Source organism: Dendropsophus ebraccatus, chromosome 3 (genome assembly GCF_027789765.1).
Source record: "Dendropsophus ebraccatus isolate aDenEbr1 chromosome 3, aDenEbr1.pat, whole genome shotgun sequence".
Lineage (NCBI taxonomy): Eukaryota > Metazoa > Chordata > Amphibia > Anura > Hylidae > Dendropsophus > Dendropsophus ebraccatus.
This window is the reverse complement of record NC_091456.1, coordinates 139548949-139568054: the sequence shown is the minus strand read 5'-3', so window position 1 is coordinate 139568054 and position 19106 is coordinate 139548949. Positions and strand designations below refer to the sequence as shown.

General features: G+C 43.6%; 1 protein-coding gene across 2 annotated transcripts in view; it reads left to right on the top strand.

Annotated features, from left to right (window-relative positions):
• The window catches only part of SV2C (synaptic vesicle glycoprotein 2C), a 141120-nt gene that overhangs the window by 112079 nt on the left and 9935 nt on the right, over positions 1-19106 (top strand). For both annotated transcript variants that reach the window (XM_069962771.1, XM_069962772.1), the window contains exons 8-11: positions 12133-12221; positions 14305-14469; positions 16333-16466; positions 18674-18877. In XM_069962771.1, coding sequence (XP_069818872.1) covers positions 12133-12221; positions 14305-14469; positions 16333-16466; positions 18674-18877 — 592 coding nt within the window. The remainder of the gene's footprint in view (positions 1-12132; positions 12222-14304; positions 14470-16332; positions 16467-18673; positions 18878-19106) is intronic.

Genomic DNA, 19106 nt, shown 5'->3' with positions numbered 1-19106 from the left:
ACCCTCCGACAGCTATATCAGTTGGGGCTCTACACCAGTCTCCAACGGTCCGGAGGAAGAGCCTGTCTCCATCGCCAGCGTCTCACCGGGATCTCGTTGCTCCAGCACTCCCGAGGTTGCCTTCTCCACAGGAGGATCGACCTCGCCAGAAAACGATGGATCTGTGAGTACCGGGGTTCCGGGCGCCCCTCTTCCTGCCTCTAGCCAGGGGGATAACTTTAAGGCCACCTGCTACGCCAGTCCCTGGAGGCTCCCCGGGCCCGGGACACCATCCCTGCCTCAGTGGGTGTTTGGGGACGACCCGGTTATCAAGAAGTTGGCGGATGAGATCAAGCAGGCCCTAACCTTGCTACCTCCGGTGGCTAAAGCCCCCCTCACCATGGCTACTACGGTGACTCCCCCTACCACTGCCGTGGCTAAAGCTGCGACCACCACCACTACCTACCATGTGGCCCCTACTGTCTCTCCTGTGACCACCGTGACCCCTAGCCTCGTGGTCACCACCGCAGCAGATGATGCTCCTGCTCCGGCTTCCTCCCGGTATTATCCCTGGGAGAAAAAGAGGGGTGCCACTTGGGATCCTCCAGGACATTTCTGTTAAATGTCCTCCCAAGGGCTGAGTTCTATGACTGTGTTTTTTTTTTGTGTGCTGTTTCACCATTCTAGTGTATGCAACGTTCAAGGTTCGTGCCTGGTCCTCCTGACCAAGTTCCCTGTACTAACCAGCCATGAGCTGATGGACACTTACAGTAACAAAAGGTTCTCTAGTGCCTGTCCCAGAGCCTTTTACATGGACGATGTCTAATTGCCTAAAAGAGACTCTACCTCACAGAGACACTTAACCCATTCCTTCCTAATGCACTTTCCTGTGATTGTGTGTTCCACACAGGGTATTATTACACTTATTTCATTATTGCACTTTTTCTACCATTGCATTCCAGTGTTATCGAAGTCTTTGTATTTCCTCCTCTGAGTAAGCAAAAGGTTATTTAGATTGCCTCAGAGTAGAGTGCCTCTTTTGTAAAACAGTATATTTTCCAGTGTCAAAGTCAGATAGCTCCTCCTCTGAGTAAGAGAAGTCAGTTTACATATACCTCAGAGAAAGTCCAGTTTATGTAGGAGTGTATTTTCTCATCCAGTCTCATTATTGTGTATTATCATATCTATAGCTGGAAAAATTTAGTTGAGCCAGTTTGTATTCAGATTTTTTCTCAGATTTTCATTCAGATTTCTCTCAGGTTTCATTCAGATTCATGTGAGCCAGTTCTCCTCAAGACCTTGCAGTATTTGTTGTCCCTTGTGTTTTTTTTCCTTTTGTTTCCAGTATTTGTTTACCTCTGTCTTGTCCCAACGCAGTAGTTATCACACATAGTCTTACCTAATATTCACACTGGTCCATACATATTGCACCTTGGATACCCTTTCGTGTGTTTGGCCTATTGAGTAATTGTGTTGTATGATTGACCGGTATGTAAGGGGCCCCCATGTATGTTTGCTTTTATTATTTTGTTCTTTTCTCTTCCAGGTATCCAAGACACTACTCAGACACGCCAAGATAGTACACAGGTCTTCACGTTCTCCTCCAGTAGGGTAACACATTTAACAGAAAACCTACTGTCTAACTGGCTGGAATATTGAGGGTCCCCCGCCAGCAGTTAAGTTGTCCTGGCTTACACGTCAGATGGTTCACGCACTAGCTACCTGGTCGCCAGAGTACGTTAGGCACCCCTAGGTGAAGTCCTGCCACTAGGGTTTCTCATCTTCTCTCTCTTCTCACCTGTGCCTTGGGCGTGGGAAACACACACCTCATCACACTCACTCTCATCATTCATTCCTGTTGTTTGATTGTCCAGTCTATTCATGTTTGCTGCCTTCTAGATTCGCCGAGGTCAGCTCAAATTTGCTAGGGAGGTATGCAGTGTCCCAGAACATACAGACTACTACTCCTATTATGGCCATTTCTATTGCTGTGTCAATGCCTGTTCTGGTAAGTGTTTGCACTGCAACTGCTGCTGGTTTTCCCCTAGTATTCTCTGGTAATGTGCATTTTCATGTGTATTGTCATGTATTCCTGTGTATTAGTACAGTGTACAGTGGTATGCAAGGCTGTTGATCACGTGACCTGTAACCATGGTTCCTCCAATGGCCGACTAGTTCTGGCCAGGAGCAACCATGTGACCTCCCACTTCCTCCTAACAAGTTAGTCTTCCCCCTGCTTACAAGCAAGGAGGATGTGTGTCGTCCCTCTCCTGCCTCAGAGGAGTTGGGCTTTTTCTCTGCAGCTTCTTCACCATAAGAAGAGTGACTGAGTCTGCTGCTATATTCAAGTCTTCGGCTGTATCTGCCTGCTCAAGTGTCCGGAGTCTTCTCTCTCATCTGGGTGTCATTCCGATATCTCTCCTCATCGCTACAAGGATTCACAGCAAGTATTATTCTCAAGCTAATCCACCCAGCAACGCTATTCCTCTCATACTCCTACTCCCATCATCCGGCACGTATTCTCACAGCCTATGCAACACCACTCCTGCTTTATTTGTCCAAGCCTGCTATATACCCGGTTGCATCCGGACAGAACTGTTGCTACTAGTTACCTTATCTATAATAAAACCGCTGTTACTGAACCCTGGCATTGGTGTCCACTAACTGGTGCCCTGACTAAGTGCAGCGAAGAATCGCATGCCCATCATCACCCGCAGATTCCACAGACCGGCCCTACAGCTGTGCCGCCCTCAGGCCTATACCGTGACAAGTATAACCCCTGCAGCTGCCCCGGTCATTGCCCGCTCATAACACCAGCACTGCGGAAGTGGCCCCCAGGGGCCAGGGCATCGCATATATATTTGGTTGGTGCTTGTAATGGGCAGTAATCTGCCTGTATAAAAGGACTTTAGACTCCACTCAACAAGTCAATCTAATGTCTTTTGAATGTTTGTCTGCTCAAAATAAACAGAACATTGTATTGTGCCCCTCCGCAGCCTTCACCTTGTCCATGTCTATCTTGTCCATCCCTGGGTGTCATCTTTTCTCTCCGAAAGCCCTAATAAACATATAGATACTAATAAAGGGCAATACATAGATACCATTCAGTGCATTCAAGTGCGTTTACTCTCTAGTAACCAGGGCTTTAGATCTTACCCTGATCTGTGTCTATAACCTGCAAGAGTCCAGCCCTGAAACCGAATAATACCTGATATGCAATATGTCACATGCAGCTTAGACAGTGCACTCCATTGGTTGTTGCCGTTTTTACATTGATCCATTACACCGGGATTTAGAGACACTCCAGGCTCTAAATATTCTGCTTTTGACCAAAATTCTGTCTCTCTGCAAGTCCCTAAAATTTTATTGCATTAAATAGAGATCCCTAGGCTATAGCTGAAGCGTATGCTGGCGATACAGCAAAACAACAGAACAGCAGTCTTAGGAGCTGCTTTATAGTCAGTATTAAAAGTAGCGGAAGGTTACTAATATTTAGATGAATCATAACTCATGGAGATACTAAACATGTGAATATGTAATGTAGAAACTGTACAAGTACAACAAATCACAGTACCTGAACAGTGTATAGCAGGGATGGGGAACCTTCTGCCCTCCAGCTGTTGCAAAACTACAATGCCCATCATGCCTAGACAGCCAAAGCTAAAACTTTGTCCAGGCATGATGGGAATTGTAGTTTTGCAACAACTAAAGGGCCGAAGGTTCCCCATCCCTGGTGTATAGGTAAATATTATATGAAGCCTGATATGATTGTTGATCTTTGACTAATCTGGGAAGTGTTTAATGCATGGTAATGTCAGGTCCTCTATAATATAAAGAAAAAAATGGTAGCAGACACTACCAAATAAAATCTCAATTCCTTTAAAGTGTCACTGTCGTTTGTTTTTGTTGTTTTTTTTTGCAGAAATCAATAGTCCAAGCGATTTTAAGAAACTTTGTAATTGGGTTTATTAGCCTAATATGCCATTATCTGCATTAAAAAAGACTTTCCCCAGGCACCCCCTCCCTCCTTTCTCTCATCCACTGCTCATTATTAGGAAATCTCGTCTTTTTTACATCAGTTGGACCCTGTGTAATCTATGGAGAGGGGAGGGGGGTGGAGGGAGATAAGTCTCCAGCAGAGAGCAGAGAACGAAGGATTACACAGCGGGAGCTGTGTGAAAGCCAGTATTCAGAGGTCAGAGAGGTCAGTGCGGACTGTCAGAGGAGATAGCCCGATGATGTAGCTGTAAATTAACTCTTTGTTGTCCTGTTTTGGTGCCTCATCTCCCTCCACCCCTCCCCTCTCCATAGAAAACCATGAAGATGGGGGGAGAGCTTCAAACTGCTTTTTCATGATAAAAATGCATTTCTCAGCTAATAAAACTAATTACAAAGTTTCTTAAAATCACAGGTACAGTTGGTTTCTGCAAAAAAAGTAAACAACAGTGACACTTTAACCCCTTAACGACATTGGGCGTAAATTTACACCCTCACAGCCTGGTACTTAACGCACCAGGGCGTAAATTTACGCCCGATGTTTACCCGACCGCTGCTTGTAAACACGCGGCGATCGGGTAATGATGGCTGCTGTTACTAACAGCAGACCACCATAGCTTGTCGGCACGGGGGGGGGGGGGGGGTGATTAACCCCCCGTGCCGACGATCGCTGTAATTGGCTGATTTATTCAAATCAGCCAACTACAGTGATTTTCCGGTTCCCGGGTCATCGGTGACCCGGGGACCCGGAATTTAATGATGATTGGTGCTGTCCGAGACAGCACCAATCATCATTAGTGTTTAGAGTGGGGGTGGCCACTGTGCCAGCCCCCCGATCGCCGCTATTGGCCGGCCAAGCCCGGCCGGCAAATGGCGGCGATCAAAGTAAAAATAAATATTTTTACTTTGATCTGCACACCTCAGTCGGTTAGCTGAGGTGTGCAGAGCAGGTGTGTGTGTGGTGTGTAGTGCACCATACTCACCTGATCGCAGTGTCCGGTGCGGCGAATCGGCAATCCCGTGGCGTCCGCTTCTCTCGGCGTCTTCGTTCAGCTCTTGTCGGGTACGTTCGTTTTTCCGGAGATCTTCGGCTATTTCCGTCAGGTACTTGTACTGCCCCCTAGCGGCTGGTTAGTGTATATCATACACTAATCAGTGGCTTTGGGGTAAAGAAATAGCATTTTTTTTTTTGCGCCCTTTCGCCGCTGAGTGCTGATCAGCGTCGCACGTAAGTGCGCTGCTGATCAGCAACGCCGCTTTTTCGGCGTAGGGGTTTTTTCCCCCCCTTTTTTCTATATCCTACCGCCACTGTTTGCTGATAAGTACCGCACATAAGTGCGGCATTTATCAGCAACTCTTTTTTTACGTAGTTTCCTCCCCCCCCCTTACTGTGAAAAACACGTAAAACACAAAACACTACACTACACTACCACACATTACATTACAATACATCTAATAAAGTTTTACACTACACCACTACACTACATCACATTTACATACCACCCATACCCCCCCTACCCCAATCCCCGTATAAAAATGTCACAGAAACGGTTTTCGGTGAAAGAGGCGTACGCACTTATCGCCTCTGACACCGAAACAGCCAGTGAGGATGAATGGGTGGATCCTTCATTCCTCCATTCATCCTCATCCTCATCATCATCATCCAGTGATGATGGTTATCCACCACGGCGTCCAAGGAGGACGCCTCGGGCTGCCCCCTGTCATTCCATCCCACCCCCTGCCCCCCCGGACAAGTCATCCCGCCCCCTGCCCCCCAGACACGTGATCCCATCCCACCCCCTGTCCCCCAGACAGGTGACCCCATACCACCCCCCTGTCCCCCAGACAGGTGACCCCATCTGGACCCCAGACCCCCAAAATCATCAGCCCTGGATTCCTGGCTTTATGGCAATGGCGAGAATCCAGGTGAACCCCACAGGTCTCAGAGAAATAGACTTTTTCAAGCTCTATTTCTCTGATGACTTAGTAAATTTGATGGTGGCGCAAACAAATCTGTACACGCACCAATTCCTGGCCCAGAACCCCTCCTCTTCTTTTACTAGGCCCATGGCGTGGACCCCTGTGGATGCAGCCGAAATGACAACATTTTGGGGGCTCCTGCTGCACATTGGCCTAGTAAAAAAAACCCACAATGCGGCAATACTGGAGTGGAGATATTATATATAATACCCCACTTTACAGAATGGCCATGGGACGGGTACGATTCAAAACCCTCCTAAAATTCTTGCATTATAATATTATAATAAAAATGCAAGTTGCCCCCCGCGAGATGACCCCTCATATGACCGACTGTACAAAGTACGGCCGGTCATAGCGCACTTCTTAGCCAAATTTACTGAGATGTATATCCCAGAGAAATACATCTCAGTGGATGAGTCCCTCCTGAGCTTCAAAGGAAGACTCCATTTCCGCCAGTACCTTCCCAATAAAAGATCACGGTATGGCGTGAAATTCTACAAACTCTGAGAGTACCTCAGGGTACACTTACAGATTTAGGCTGGGTTCACACTATGTATATTTGAGGCTGTATTTGTGAGGCTGTATAGCAACCAAAACCAGGAGTGGATTGAAAACACAGAAAGGCTCTGTTCACATAATGTTGTAATTGAGTGGATGGCCATCATTTAATGGCAAATATTTGCTGTTATTTTAAAACAACGGCTGTGGTATTGAAATAATGGCCGTTATTTACTGTTATATGGCGGCCATCCACTCAATTTCAACATTGTGTGAACAGATCCTTTCTGTGTTTTCAATCCACCTCTGGTTTTGGTTGCTATGAGGACCTGACATGAGGACCAAATACTGCCTGAAATATACATAGTGTGAACCCAGCCTTAGAGTATATGAGGGTAGGGACACCCAAATCCAGCCCCCAGAATGCCCCCCCATCCTCGGAGTTAGTGGGAAGATCGTTTGGGAACTGATCTTCCCGCTGTTGGATAAAGGTTATCACCTGTACGTTGATAACTTTTATACCAGCATCCCCCTGTTTCGGTCCCTTGCTGCCCGAGCTACTGTAGCTTGTGGCACGATCCGAAAAAATCAAAGAGGCCTCCCAAGTCACCCTGTTAGAGAAACAATGAGAAGGGGTGCGTGCAAGGCCTATGCCTGTGAAAACATGCTGTTGGTCAGATATAAGGACAAGCGCGATGTGGTGAACAAACCTGATTGTATTCTAGACTACAATCAGTATATGGGAGGAGTTGATCTCTCAGATCAAGTCCTCAAACCATAAAACGCCACGCGAAAAACAAGAACGTGGTACAAAAAGGTGGCCGTACATCTGGTACAAACAGCGATGTACAACGCTTTTGTGTTGTACCGATGTGCCGGCCACCTGGGGAAATTCCTTGATTTCCAGGAAGCAGTAATGAAAGCCCTGATATTCGGCAGCCATAGAGAGGGCCCCAGCCCTTCTGGATATGAAGGACCCCGTATCGCACCAGGACAACATTTTCCAGGTGAAGTCCCCCACACTGGAAAAAAGGGGAGATCCCAAAAGAAGTGCAGAGTGTGCCACAAAAGGGGGATCAGGAAGGACACCATTTACCAGTGTGACACCTGTCCTGATCACCCCGGCCTCTGCATTAAGGATTGCTTCAAGGCGTACCACACGTCATCGGAGTTCTAAATTTTCAATATTCTGTCCCTTATTCTTATTTCAGGGGTCACGTTGATCCAGGGATTATTCTGATCGCCATTATGGAGTCGGGAAGGAATTTTTCCCCTGTTATGAGGCTACTGTTTTCTGCCTCACGAGGGTTTTTTGCCTTCCTGTGGATCAAAACAGGTTGAATTTGATGGACACCTGTCCTTTTCAACCTTATAAACTTCTAATTGGCCCAATACCCCCAAATTAATTAAAATAGTCGCTTTTCCCCAACTAAATAGACATGGCCGCCATTCCCATTAGAGGATGCCATGATGCAATTAGAAAGCCCCTGTGCGGCCAGGACAGTACAAACCCCCCACAAGTGACCCCATTCTGGAAACTACACCCCATAAGGAATCTAACAAGCGGGGCATTGGGGATATGGACCCCTAGTGACGGCCACATTAGTGCTGTGAAAGTGAAAAAAATAGTATTTTTCTTCTTCACAGCACATGTTCTACATATGTGCCCGTCACCAGTAGGGTCCATATCCTCACTGCACCCCTTGTTAGATTCCTTGAGGGGTGTAGTTTCCAGAATGGGGTCACTTGTGGGGGGTTTCTACTGTCCTGGCAGCACAGGAGCTTTGTAAATGCAACATGGTCTCCATCCTCCATTCCAGCCTCTAAATGGCACTCTGTCCCTTTGGTGGCTTGCCCTGTGCCCATATGGCACATTATGTCCACATGTGGGGTATTTTCGTACACGTTTTGCATTTATTTTCTCTTTTAACCCCTTTTGGAAATGAAAAAAATCAAAGCTGGACCAACATTTAGTGTAAAAAAAATATATAATTTTTACACTAAATCATTGATCTAGTCTTTATTTTTTCATTTTCACAAAGGGTTAAAAGATAAAATTAACTTAAAATGTGTAGAGCAATTCCCCCTGAGTATGGAAATACCCCACATGTGGACATAAAGCGTCATGCGGGTGCATGGTAAGCCTCCAAAGGGAGGGAGCGCCATTTGGCTAGAATTGATGGTGAATGCCATGTCGCATTTACAAAGGCCCTGTGTTGCCAAGACAGTGGAAACCCCCCAAAAGTGACCCCATTCTGGAAACTACACCCCTCAAGAAATTTAACAAGGGGTGCAGTGAGGATATTGACCCCTTGATGACGGGCACATTTGTGCAGTGAAAGTGAAAAAATGAAATTTTTCACTTTCACGTCACATTGTTCCACATTTGTGCCCATCACCAGTGAGGTTCATATGCTCTTTGCACCCCTTGTTAGATTCCTTAAGGGGTGTAGTTTCCAGAATGGGGTCACTTGTGGGGGTTTACCACTGCCTTGGCACCATAGGGTCTTTGTAAATGAAACATGGCCCTTGAAATCCATTCCAGCCAAATCCAGCCTCCAAAAGCCAAATGGCGCTCCTTCCCTTTGGAGGTTCGTCTTGCGGCCGCATGGCGCTTTAAGTCCACATGTGGGGTATTTCCATACTCGAAACAAACTGCTCTACACGCTTTGAGATTTTTTTCTCTTTTAAACCCTTGTGAAAAAATCAAGTATAGACCAACATGTAGTGTAAAAATTTTTTAATTTTTACACTAAATAATTGATCTAGACTTGTTTTTTTCATTTTCACAAGGGGTTAAAAGAGAATAAACAAAACAAAACGCGTAGAGAAATTTCCCCCGAGCACGGGAATACCCCACATGTGGACTTAAGGCACTAAGTGGCCGCAAGACGAGCCTCCAATGGGAAGGAGCGCCATTTAGCTTTTTGGGGCTGGATTTCGGTAGAATGGATTTCGAGGGCCATGTTGCATTTAAAAAGTCCCTGTTCTGCCAAGCCAGTGAAAACCCCCCACAAGTGACCCCATTATGGAAACTACACCCCTCAGGGAATGTAACAATGGATGTAGTGAGCATATGGACCCCACTGGTGACAGGTACAAATGTGGAACAATGTGGGTGAAAATGAAATATTACATTTTTTACACTATAATGTTGGTCTAGCCTTGAATTTTTCATTTTCACAAGGGGTTAAAAGAGAAAAAAAGCACAAAATGTGTAGAGCAATTTCCCCCAAGTCCGTAAATACCCCACATGTGGACATAAAGCCCCATGTTGGCGCAGGGCAAGCCTCCGAAGGGAAGGAGCGAGCGTTTGGATTTTGGAGGTTGGATTTGGCTGGAATGGATGATGAACGCCATGTCGTATTTACAGAGCCCTCGTGCTGCCAAAACACTGGAAACCCCACACAAGTGACCCCATTCTGGAAACTACACCCCTCAAGGAATCTAACAAGGGGTGCAATGAGGATATGGACCCCTGGATGACGGGCACATATGTGCCGTTAAAGTGAAAAAATGAAAATTTTCACTTTCACGTCACATTTTGCTACATTTGTGCCCATCACCAGTGGGGTCCATATGCTCACTGCACCCCTTGTTAGATTCCTTGAGGGGTGTAGTTTCCAGAATGGGGCACATGTGGGGGGTTTCCAGTGTCTTGGCAGCACGAGGGCTCTGAAAATGCGACATGGCCCTTGAAATCCATTCCAGTGAAATCCAGCTTCCAAAAGCCAATTGACGCTCCTTCCCTTTGGAGGCTTACCCTGCACCCAAATTGCACTTTATGTCCACATGTTGGTTATTTCCTTACTCGGGAGAAACTGTGCTACACATTTTGTGTTTTTTTTTCCCTTTCATCCCTTTGTGAAAATGAAAAATTGAAGGTTAGATTGTTTTAGTGTAAAAAATAAACTTTTCTTTTTTCACGCCATATTGTTAGGAAAAACTGTGAAGCACCTGTGGGGTCCAAATGCTCACCGCACCCCTTGTTATATTCCTTGAGGGGTCTAGTTTTCTAAATGGGGTCCCTTTAGGGGTGTTTTTTACGTTTTGGCACCCCAAAGCCTCTGCCAACCTGAAGTGGTACAGTCAGAAATGACCAAATATAACGGAGCCATTGAAATTCACTAGGCGCTCCTTTGTATCTGAGGCTTGTGGTTCCGTCAAACAATGCATTAGGGCCACATATGGGGTATTTCTATAAACTGCAGAAACGGGGCAATCAATATTGTGGTGAAATTCTCTGGTAATAAGTTTATAAATATGAAAAATATTGGATTACAATAAAATCTCTGCACAGAAAATTAAAATTTTCAAATTTCTTACACACTTAGCTTTTATTTCTGTGACTCTCCTAAAGGGTTAAAACACTTTCTGGATGTGCTTTTGCAGAGTGTGGGGGGTGCAGTTTCTGAAATGGGGTGCTTTGTGGGGCTTTCTAACATACAGGCCCCTCAAATACACTTTAAACCTGAACAGGTCCCTAAAAATATCTGATTTTGAAATTGTACTGAAAATTTGGAAATTTGCTGCTTATGTTTTAAGCTTTCTATTGTCTAAAAAAAATGGAAGATCGTTTAATAAATGCCGCCAACATAAATTAGACATGTTGCTAACGCTATTTAATATATAATTTATGTGGTATAACCACTTTCTGTATAGCCCAAAAAGTTTCAAAGTTTGAAAAATGCATTTTTTTTACAATTTTTCACGTTATTTGGGTTTTTTTCATAAATATTCGTTATTAATATCGACTCCAATTTACCAGAAATGTAAAGTACAATATGTCACGAGAAAACAATCTCAGAATCAGCCGGATAGGTAAAAGCATCCCGAAGTTATTAATGACTAAAGTGACACAGGTCCTTTTCATAAAATTTGTCTATGTCATTAAGGCCATTTCAGGCTCTGTCCTTAAGGGGTTAAAGTCATCTCATTAAAAATTCATCCATGACATAAGGACAGGCACACATGGGAAAAAACGGTAAAACAACTGACACGTTTTGGATCAGCATGGTCAACCATGAGAAATAATCATGTAGATCTGAAATGCGTCAATTTTTATTATGTTTCTCCGGATGTCATGGATACATTTTTAATGTGACAACAATAAAGGAATTGTGCTTTTATTTGGAAGTGCTGCCTACCTGCTTTTTCTTCTGTTACTACCGTATTTGGTGAGCTGCCATTGCTGGATTGCTCCTCCATAATATGAGTTCTCTTTCTAGTGTATCTAAATTAATACTTCTTTTACAAGGGCTATAAGAGTTTGCTGTAGGTCCATACATTGTCTGACAAAGCACAGGAGTCTCCTCATAGTTGCAGGTCTTGAAAGCAACCATGTTTTTCTAAGCTTCTTTAAATTTTACACAATTTATTTAGTACTTTACATCCGAACTTTCCCTAATTTGTACTTATCTCTGTATATGAGCAGCAGCATTGTGTAATGAGAGACAGGCTAACATAACCTGATGATACTTAATCTTACTAATAGGCCAGTAGATGACAGTCCCTCCTACACGGCTTCTATTTCAGAATCTGTATGAAAATTAATTAAAATGAAAGCGTGTAATTACCGAGCCCCCTAATTATCCTTATCTTTTCTTATGGAACGCTCGGTATTGTGATGCGCTCTATCATTTACTTACATCATCCCTAATATTACACATTATTTTACAGATCTGGTTAACGTTCATGAGATGCTTTGATTATCCTGTCAAAGAAAACACAATCAAGCTGACGATAGTGTGGCTCTCGCTGTCATTTGGGTACGTTTGAGTTTGATCCCGTGTAGTTCTTTTCAATTGGAATACACTAATTTTTTCTTTCTACTTGTTTTATTTAACAAACTGATTTACAAAGTTCTGAGTTTTCAGTGTACAGTAAGCTATAAAGAGGAAGGCCCATGTAGTTGAAAAAGGCATCACCAAATGTAGTTGTGCCACCCTCCGTTGCCATTGATGGTCACGGCAGTCATCTTTGGCTGGAATTCGGGTACGTCACATACCCGGCTTTTCCAGTTGCAACTTCACTGCCCAGTTGAGCGTTTGCTCGCTCAGCCTGTCAGTGACTGGGGCAGTGTCCCGCTCATGTCACTGATTCAGTGAGCAGGTAGTCACTCAGCCAGGTACATGACGTTGCATCTGGAAGATGTGCAGAACACCGGCGACTGTCAAGGGGACCTGGGAGCAATGCTTTGGGGCAAGGGGATGGGTACGTTTTCTTTGTTTATTATTTTCCTGCACCCCCTTCCTGCATTTGTTTTATTTTGTGGAACTACTCATTTAGCTAAGTAACTTATTTTAGAGGCGAATGGAAAGGTCCAGAAATCCTTCTTCATTCAAGCATCCAGACTAAGTGTATGGCCACAGATTGGACACTGTGCCGATAAGCTGTTTGGTGGGGGTTCCTTGGCGTTGGCACCCCCTTAAACAACCACTGATGGCCTGTCCTGTTGATAGCCCAGCAACATTTTTTGGCCAGAAAACTCCATGAAATTTCTGATTTTGAATTCAACTATACTATATAAGGCTATGTTCACACTACGTATGAGACCGGCCGTTCCGTGACCCGGCCGGGTCACGGAACGGCCGGTCTCTGCCCGGATCATCCTGGCCGGTACTTAAGTAGCGGCTGGATGATCTTTCCAGCCGCAGGGTTCTGATGCGGGCGCATCAGTGCGCGCGCGCATCAGAACTTTACATAGCACACATTGAAGCAAGCGGCTGGAGTTGCTCGCTTCATTGTGTGAACTGATAGGTCTTTCTGCGGCCGCAATTGCAATTATTTGCGGGTCTGCATGGGATCCCGTCTGGAGCGTATACGATGTGTATACGCTCCGGCCGGGATCCCATTGAAGTAGAGGCATTGTTCCACCCCGCACTTTTACGTAGCTTGAACATAGCCTAATAGTGCATTTCCTTAACTAATACACTTTATACTATACTACAGCTTCCTGCTGTCATTCACAGTGGGTGAAAGGTCTTGTAAATTTTGGTACTTTAAATGTGTTTTTTATGGACCTTTATTGTACAAACCTACCAAAGCTGAATCTGCCAATAAAGGGGTTCTCATGCTATATATTACAGTAATATAATGAATCATTAATGTTAAAAAAAAGAACATTGCAGTGTTCCATACTAACTGAATACTTGTAGCAGTATGCATCTTAAAGATACACACACGATTAATAGTTTGCTCACCTGGGAATCCAGGAAAAATGTCCTGGATTTCTGCTACGGCTCTGCAAAGTTGCACATCATTCAGGGGATGCTCCGGCGGCCCAGTGCAACTTGCCAGATCCAACAATGTAAGATCAGCTGTGGGCAGTTTGGATAGCCGTGGACCCCCCAGGAGCCTCAATCCTTGGGTGGCTATCTGGACCACCCACATTATGATGCACCACTGCTTGTAATGCCTAACATATAGTATGGCATATGAATACTTCTTAAACATATGCCGAAAGGACATTACTTCGGCAACAACCTCAGCTACAGTTACTACAGTAAAAGTGTGTGTACAAATGCTTCGCCAAGAATCAAGAAAGAGGTGAAGGATCCATCACTATGCAGGTGCGCCTAAACCATGATTAAGTGTACCTGCATGAAATGCGTTGGTTTGTCATCCAGCCATGGATTTTAGTTTGGATATGAAATAAAGTCTATTTTTAGTCGCACATGTAGGAGTGATGGGACCTCTTTCTTGTCTTCTATGAAATTCTGGTTGACTGCCATATGGACCCGTGTACCCCCCATGTGCACACTTTCATGCTGCAATTCACACAAAGGAGGTTAGCTGACCATCATTCTGTTTCAAACGTGTGTAATGTATAGGTTGTTTCTGTTTTTACAGCTACTATGGGTTATCCGTCTGGTTCTCGGACGTCATCAAACACCTGCAGGCGGATGAATATGCACTAAGAGTGAAATACTTTTATGGAGAAAATATTTCAAACTACAATTTCAATTTTACTCTGGAAAATCAAATCCATAAAAGTGGAGAATTCATCAATGACAAGTAAGAATCTTCTTATCCTTGGTGTAACTGGCCTTCTTTGTAATACAAAGCATGCGAAACAGGCTGGCAGAATGGGGAGCCTATAATACCAAACCAGCACAATGATAATGGAAAACCTAAAATCTAATGTCATACAGTAAATAGTATATAGGGGTATATATTCTGATAATTTGTTCCATTTTCCATACAGAGCAGAGGGGGGAGGCTCCTGCTTCAGCTAATTGTCTTACAAACAGGTCAGTGAGGAGGACCTGCTTTTTTCAACATGTGTTGGCCCTATTACATGGATCGATTATCTGTGAGATCATGGAGTTATTGCTCCATGTTTAAAAAGTTAGCTGTTGAATGCAAAACTCCCCATGTAATAGGAGATGTGCAGCTGATTAAAGTAAAGGGCCACACAATCAACGAGCTATTAAGCTATTAGGTACCAATCTAGGAGATCAGAATTCATCTACAGCGTGGATCGGGTTGTGTAATACAGCTTTTAATTAAGGATCTACAAATTCACATTACAGTGGGAGTAAGGCAGGCTCTCTCCCCCTTACTTTGGTCCATCATCTTTTGTAGTGTCCCACTGACTTTGTCTAACTTTTGCACAGCTGAGGAAACTACAGGGTTAACTGTTTGGTACCATGTGTTGTCTTCTAACCACTTACAGGTGCAGGTGCTTTCTCTCTTATGCTATCCTATCCTCCTTTTCTACACACACACACACACACACACACAGCCCCTACCACTCACAGTAGGGTTTAGTTAGTCCCTGTAGGAGGAGTTAGTTCTTGGCAGAAGGAAGTGTTTAGTCTTGGTCTAGTTGTCAGTGTGGGAGGAAGCAGATAGAGGAGTCTCTGCTGAGATTAAGGCAGGGCCTGGCTTTGGCTAGGTCCCTTGACAGGGACACAGAAACAGCAACCTAAAGACTTAATTTATGCAAGTAATTATGTAAGTGCTATGCAGTGCTAAGCTTCCATCTAGAGAGAGAAGCCAAACAGGGATTTACCTTGCCCATGCCAGGAACCTCTCTAAAACATGCAGGGCATGAAAGCTATAGGAACTGACCCCAGTGGGACAAATCTACGGAATGTCTACGTATCCCACTGATGCTTACCTGTCCTGGTTTCACCACAGCTGCATCCTCCAGTCTCCTGGGTTTTCTGGGTTCCTTTATCATCACGATTCCACAGGAACTACTGTACCTGCTCAGCCAGTCAGTGACTGCAGAGATGTCCCACCCCAGTCAATGACTGGCTGAGCGGGCCATTCTGAGCAAGGCTGTAATTGGGAGATACAGGAGACCAGTGGGTGACTGTGAGTGGTGAGATTGGGAAAGTTTCACTTTATTATTATCTCCGACCTCCCTGTTTTTTTTTTCTTTTTTAATTACTTTTTGGATTACCCCTTAACTACACCAACCCCAGATGTCTCCAGTGCATAGGGTTGTTTGGTAAGAGGCATGGGGCAGAGGAAGTATAGTCATACATGACTAGAGGAACAGGGCTTATTTGGTGTCTCTTACCAGAAAGCAGCATGGTGCACAGAACTACCTGAAAACTGTATACACAAAATAAGGAGATAATTCTAACCAAGACTTGCAATAATTGTGCTAGAAGAGAACACCATGGTAACAGGTGGATAACAGAGTGGAAGCAGTTATTATAACTCTTTTCCCTAGATGTAAGCCTAGTCTAGTATTGGGAGTTCACGCTCTGTCTCATACACTACACACAAGTTGAAAACATTTTTAATTTTGCAGCATAGAGAACATAAAGAATAGATGGATTTTTTAGTGCTTTACACGGATCTATTGTTTGTTTATTCAACTTTTACTTCTTGTTCACATACCTAAAATTCTTTATTTTATAGATTCACTTCCATGAAGTTTAAGTCTGTAGTGTTTCAAGATTCTTTGTTCGAAAGATGTTACTTTGAAGATGTGACGTCGCTGAACACCTACTTTAGGAATTGCACTTTCATACAGTCACATTTTGTAAATACAGGTGAGGATTCTGGCTGTATATGTATTCCCTATTTATATAGGCCCACCATGTATTCAGTGGAGCCCACCATCTAATCTTATCCCCCATAGTCCATGTTCACATGTTATAGCAATGTAAAAGTAATTTTCCATCCTGTATCAGTGAAGCAAAGGAAGCTTTCCTGAAACTTTACAAAGAAGTTTTGGCCGTGTACAATGTAAATGTAAACTCCCCCTGGGGTTTACTATACTTTGCATGGTTTCTTCTAGGTTCTTGCAAAAACATATAGGTTATTTTCAATGAAATTATCTCTAATGGGTGTGATTATTCCTGACACAGGGAAATTAGACTGCCAGCTCGTCGGAGACTGTTATTTTGTAGTTTATTCTGATCCAGCGTTAATGTAATGTTAATGTATTCTTTGTTCTACTGCATCTAGGAATTGGAAAATACTTGTTTTGCATCAGGAATAATACATATGGTAAAGTATAAAGTAGTATAGTATAGTAAAGGGTCAGCTTCAGATATGCCTGGGTAAAATAGAGGAGAGAGTAGCTACAGAGGCATATGTACATATTTATTAGGCTTGCTTCGCACTGGCATCTCAGTCCAAACCTATTGGGGCACATAATTTAAATTACAAATCAAAGGGATATTACGGCTGTGTTAAACTTTTGACATGTTGTTGCTCTGGCAGATAATATAACAGGCTATTCTGGCAGAGAGTATAAGAGGCTATTCTTACTTCTCTGTGCGCCCCTGGTTTCTCCCTAAGGCATCTTCAGGTCCCCCTCTGAGCGATCCCGCCTGCACTTCAGAGATGGACTTGTGTTGGCAGTGACAGCCCGCTCAGCCAGTCACTGACTAAGAGGGGACAGTGCTGTGGCCAGTGATTGGCTGAGCGGGCTGTCACTGCCAAGCCAAGCCTATCTCGGAAGTGGAGGCAGAATCATTCAGTGGGGGACCCAGAGATGCTGTAGGAGGATATGGGGGAGCGCGGAGGGTTAAGAATAGCATGTTCTCAGCCAGGGCAGCAATGTATCAAAAGTTTAAAAATGTAATGTGAGTGGGGATTACTGTAATTGTTATTTTTCCTCTGTTTAAAAAAAATAAATAAATAGGAATAGCTGTAAAGAAGAGAAGAATAACTGTTCCCATTATATGCTTCTATATTTAGGATCTACCCCTGGTAAAAATTACTGATCAAACACACATATAAATGAGGTCTTTGGCTGTCTATACACATAAGCTTGCTCTCCCCCTTGCGCGTAAACACTCCACTCATCTGAGAGTGCATGTATTTGAAATAAGCCATAGAGAGAAAGAATTGGCATTTTCCATCACAATCATGGTGACAATATGCTTGATCTCTTCCATTACAGTGTGTTCACACACACAGAGTTTTTATTGCAATTATTAAAACCAAAGTCAGGAACAGATTATGGCTAGGCTCATGCTATGTAAAAATGATGACCGTCTTTCATAATAAAGTCAGTTATTGCCCCAATAACTAACCAATGGGGTTATTGTCTAAATAACTGATGTTATTTGCACAATGACGGCCGCTGTTATAAAAGACGGCCGTCATTCTCACATGGTGTGAACCTAGCCTATAAATGGAGAACAGGGGATAATGGAAAGACTGAGATTTCTCCTTTCTTTCAAACCCATTCCTGGCTTTTTTTTCATTAATTGCCAATAAAAACCTGAATGTGTGAGCATCCCTTGTAGGCATACACAACCTATCAATGCGTTTTTGGAGTACAGAAAGTATACAAGCCCAGGAGAAATTGCAAACTCTATGTAGATGATGTCAAGCTCAGGATTTCATTTCTATAAAGCTAAGATACAATTCAGAATCACTCAGCCGCCACCTTATTTAATATATCGCTGGTAAACTTACGGCATAGCCATAGGAGTTATTTGCTATTTAAAAAAGATTACATTTTTAAATATTCCAATAAATCTTTATTACTGCAGTAACATTTTTCATGTGGACCATATGAGAACAGTGACATCTAGTGTGCAGTAGTGGAACAACTGCTGTAGAAGAGGAATTCACTTCACCCAGCAGTGTTGTTATACAAAGGCAATATATAGTTTATTGTAATTTAGAATGCTGGATGTTTTATGTTGCTTTACTAACTTCAGAGATGTGTCATTTTTTTTTAGTTCTGCTACCTATATTTGACAATTGATATGTAATTCTGATATCTATTTTTCAACAGACCTTGAAAAATACAAGTTTACAGATAGCGAATTGATAAACTGCACGTTTCATGATCCAAAGGTGGGATGTCAAATCACATTTGATGATGACTACAGTGCCTACTGGATCTACTTTGTGAATTTCTTGGGAACACTTGCCGTCCTTCCGGGCAACATTGTCTCAGCTCTTCTGATGGATAAAATTGGCAGATTAACAATGCTGGGTATGTAATGTTCTGCTTATATAATTGCAATTAAAGGGTCTGCATGGGATTAGACAAACATGGCGGATTTCTTCTAAAAGCAGTGCCTCACCTGTCCATGTGTCTGGTTATAAAGGTAGAGAAAGTAGCGAGCCTGCAATACATTGCAAAACTGATACTGATCAGTACTTACAAATACAATGTAATAAATATACACGTATACGCTGCCATGGTTGCAATGCAAATTAAC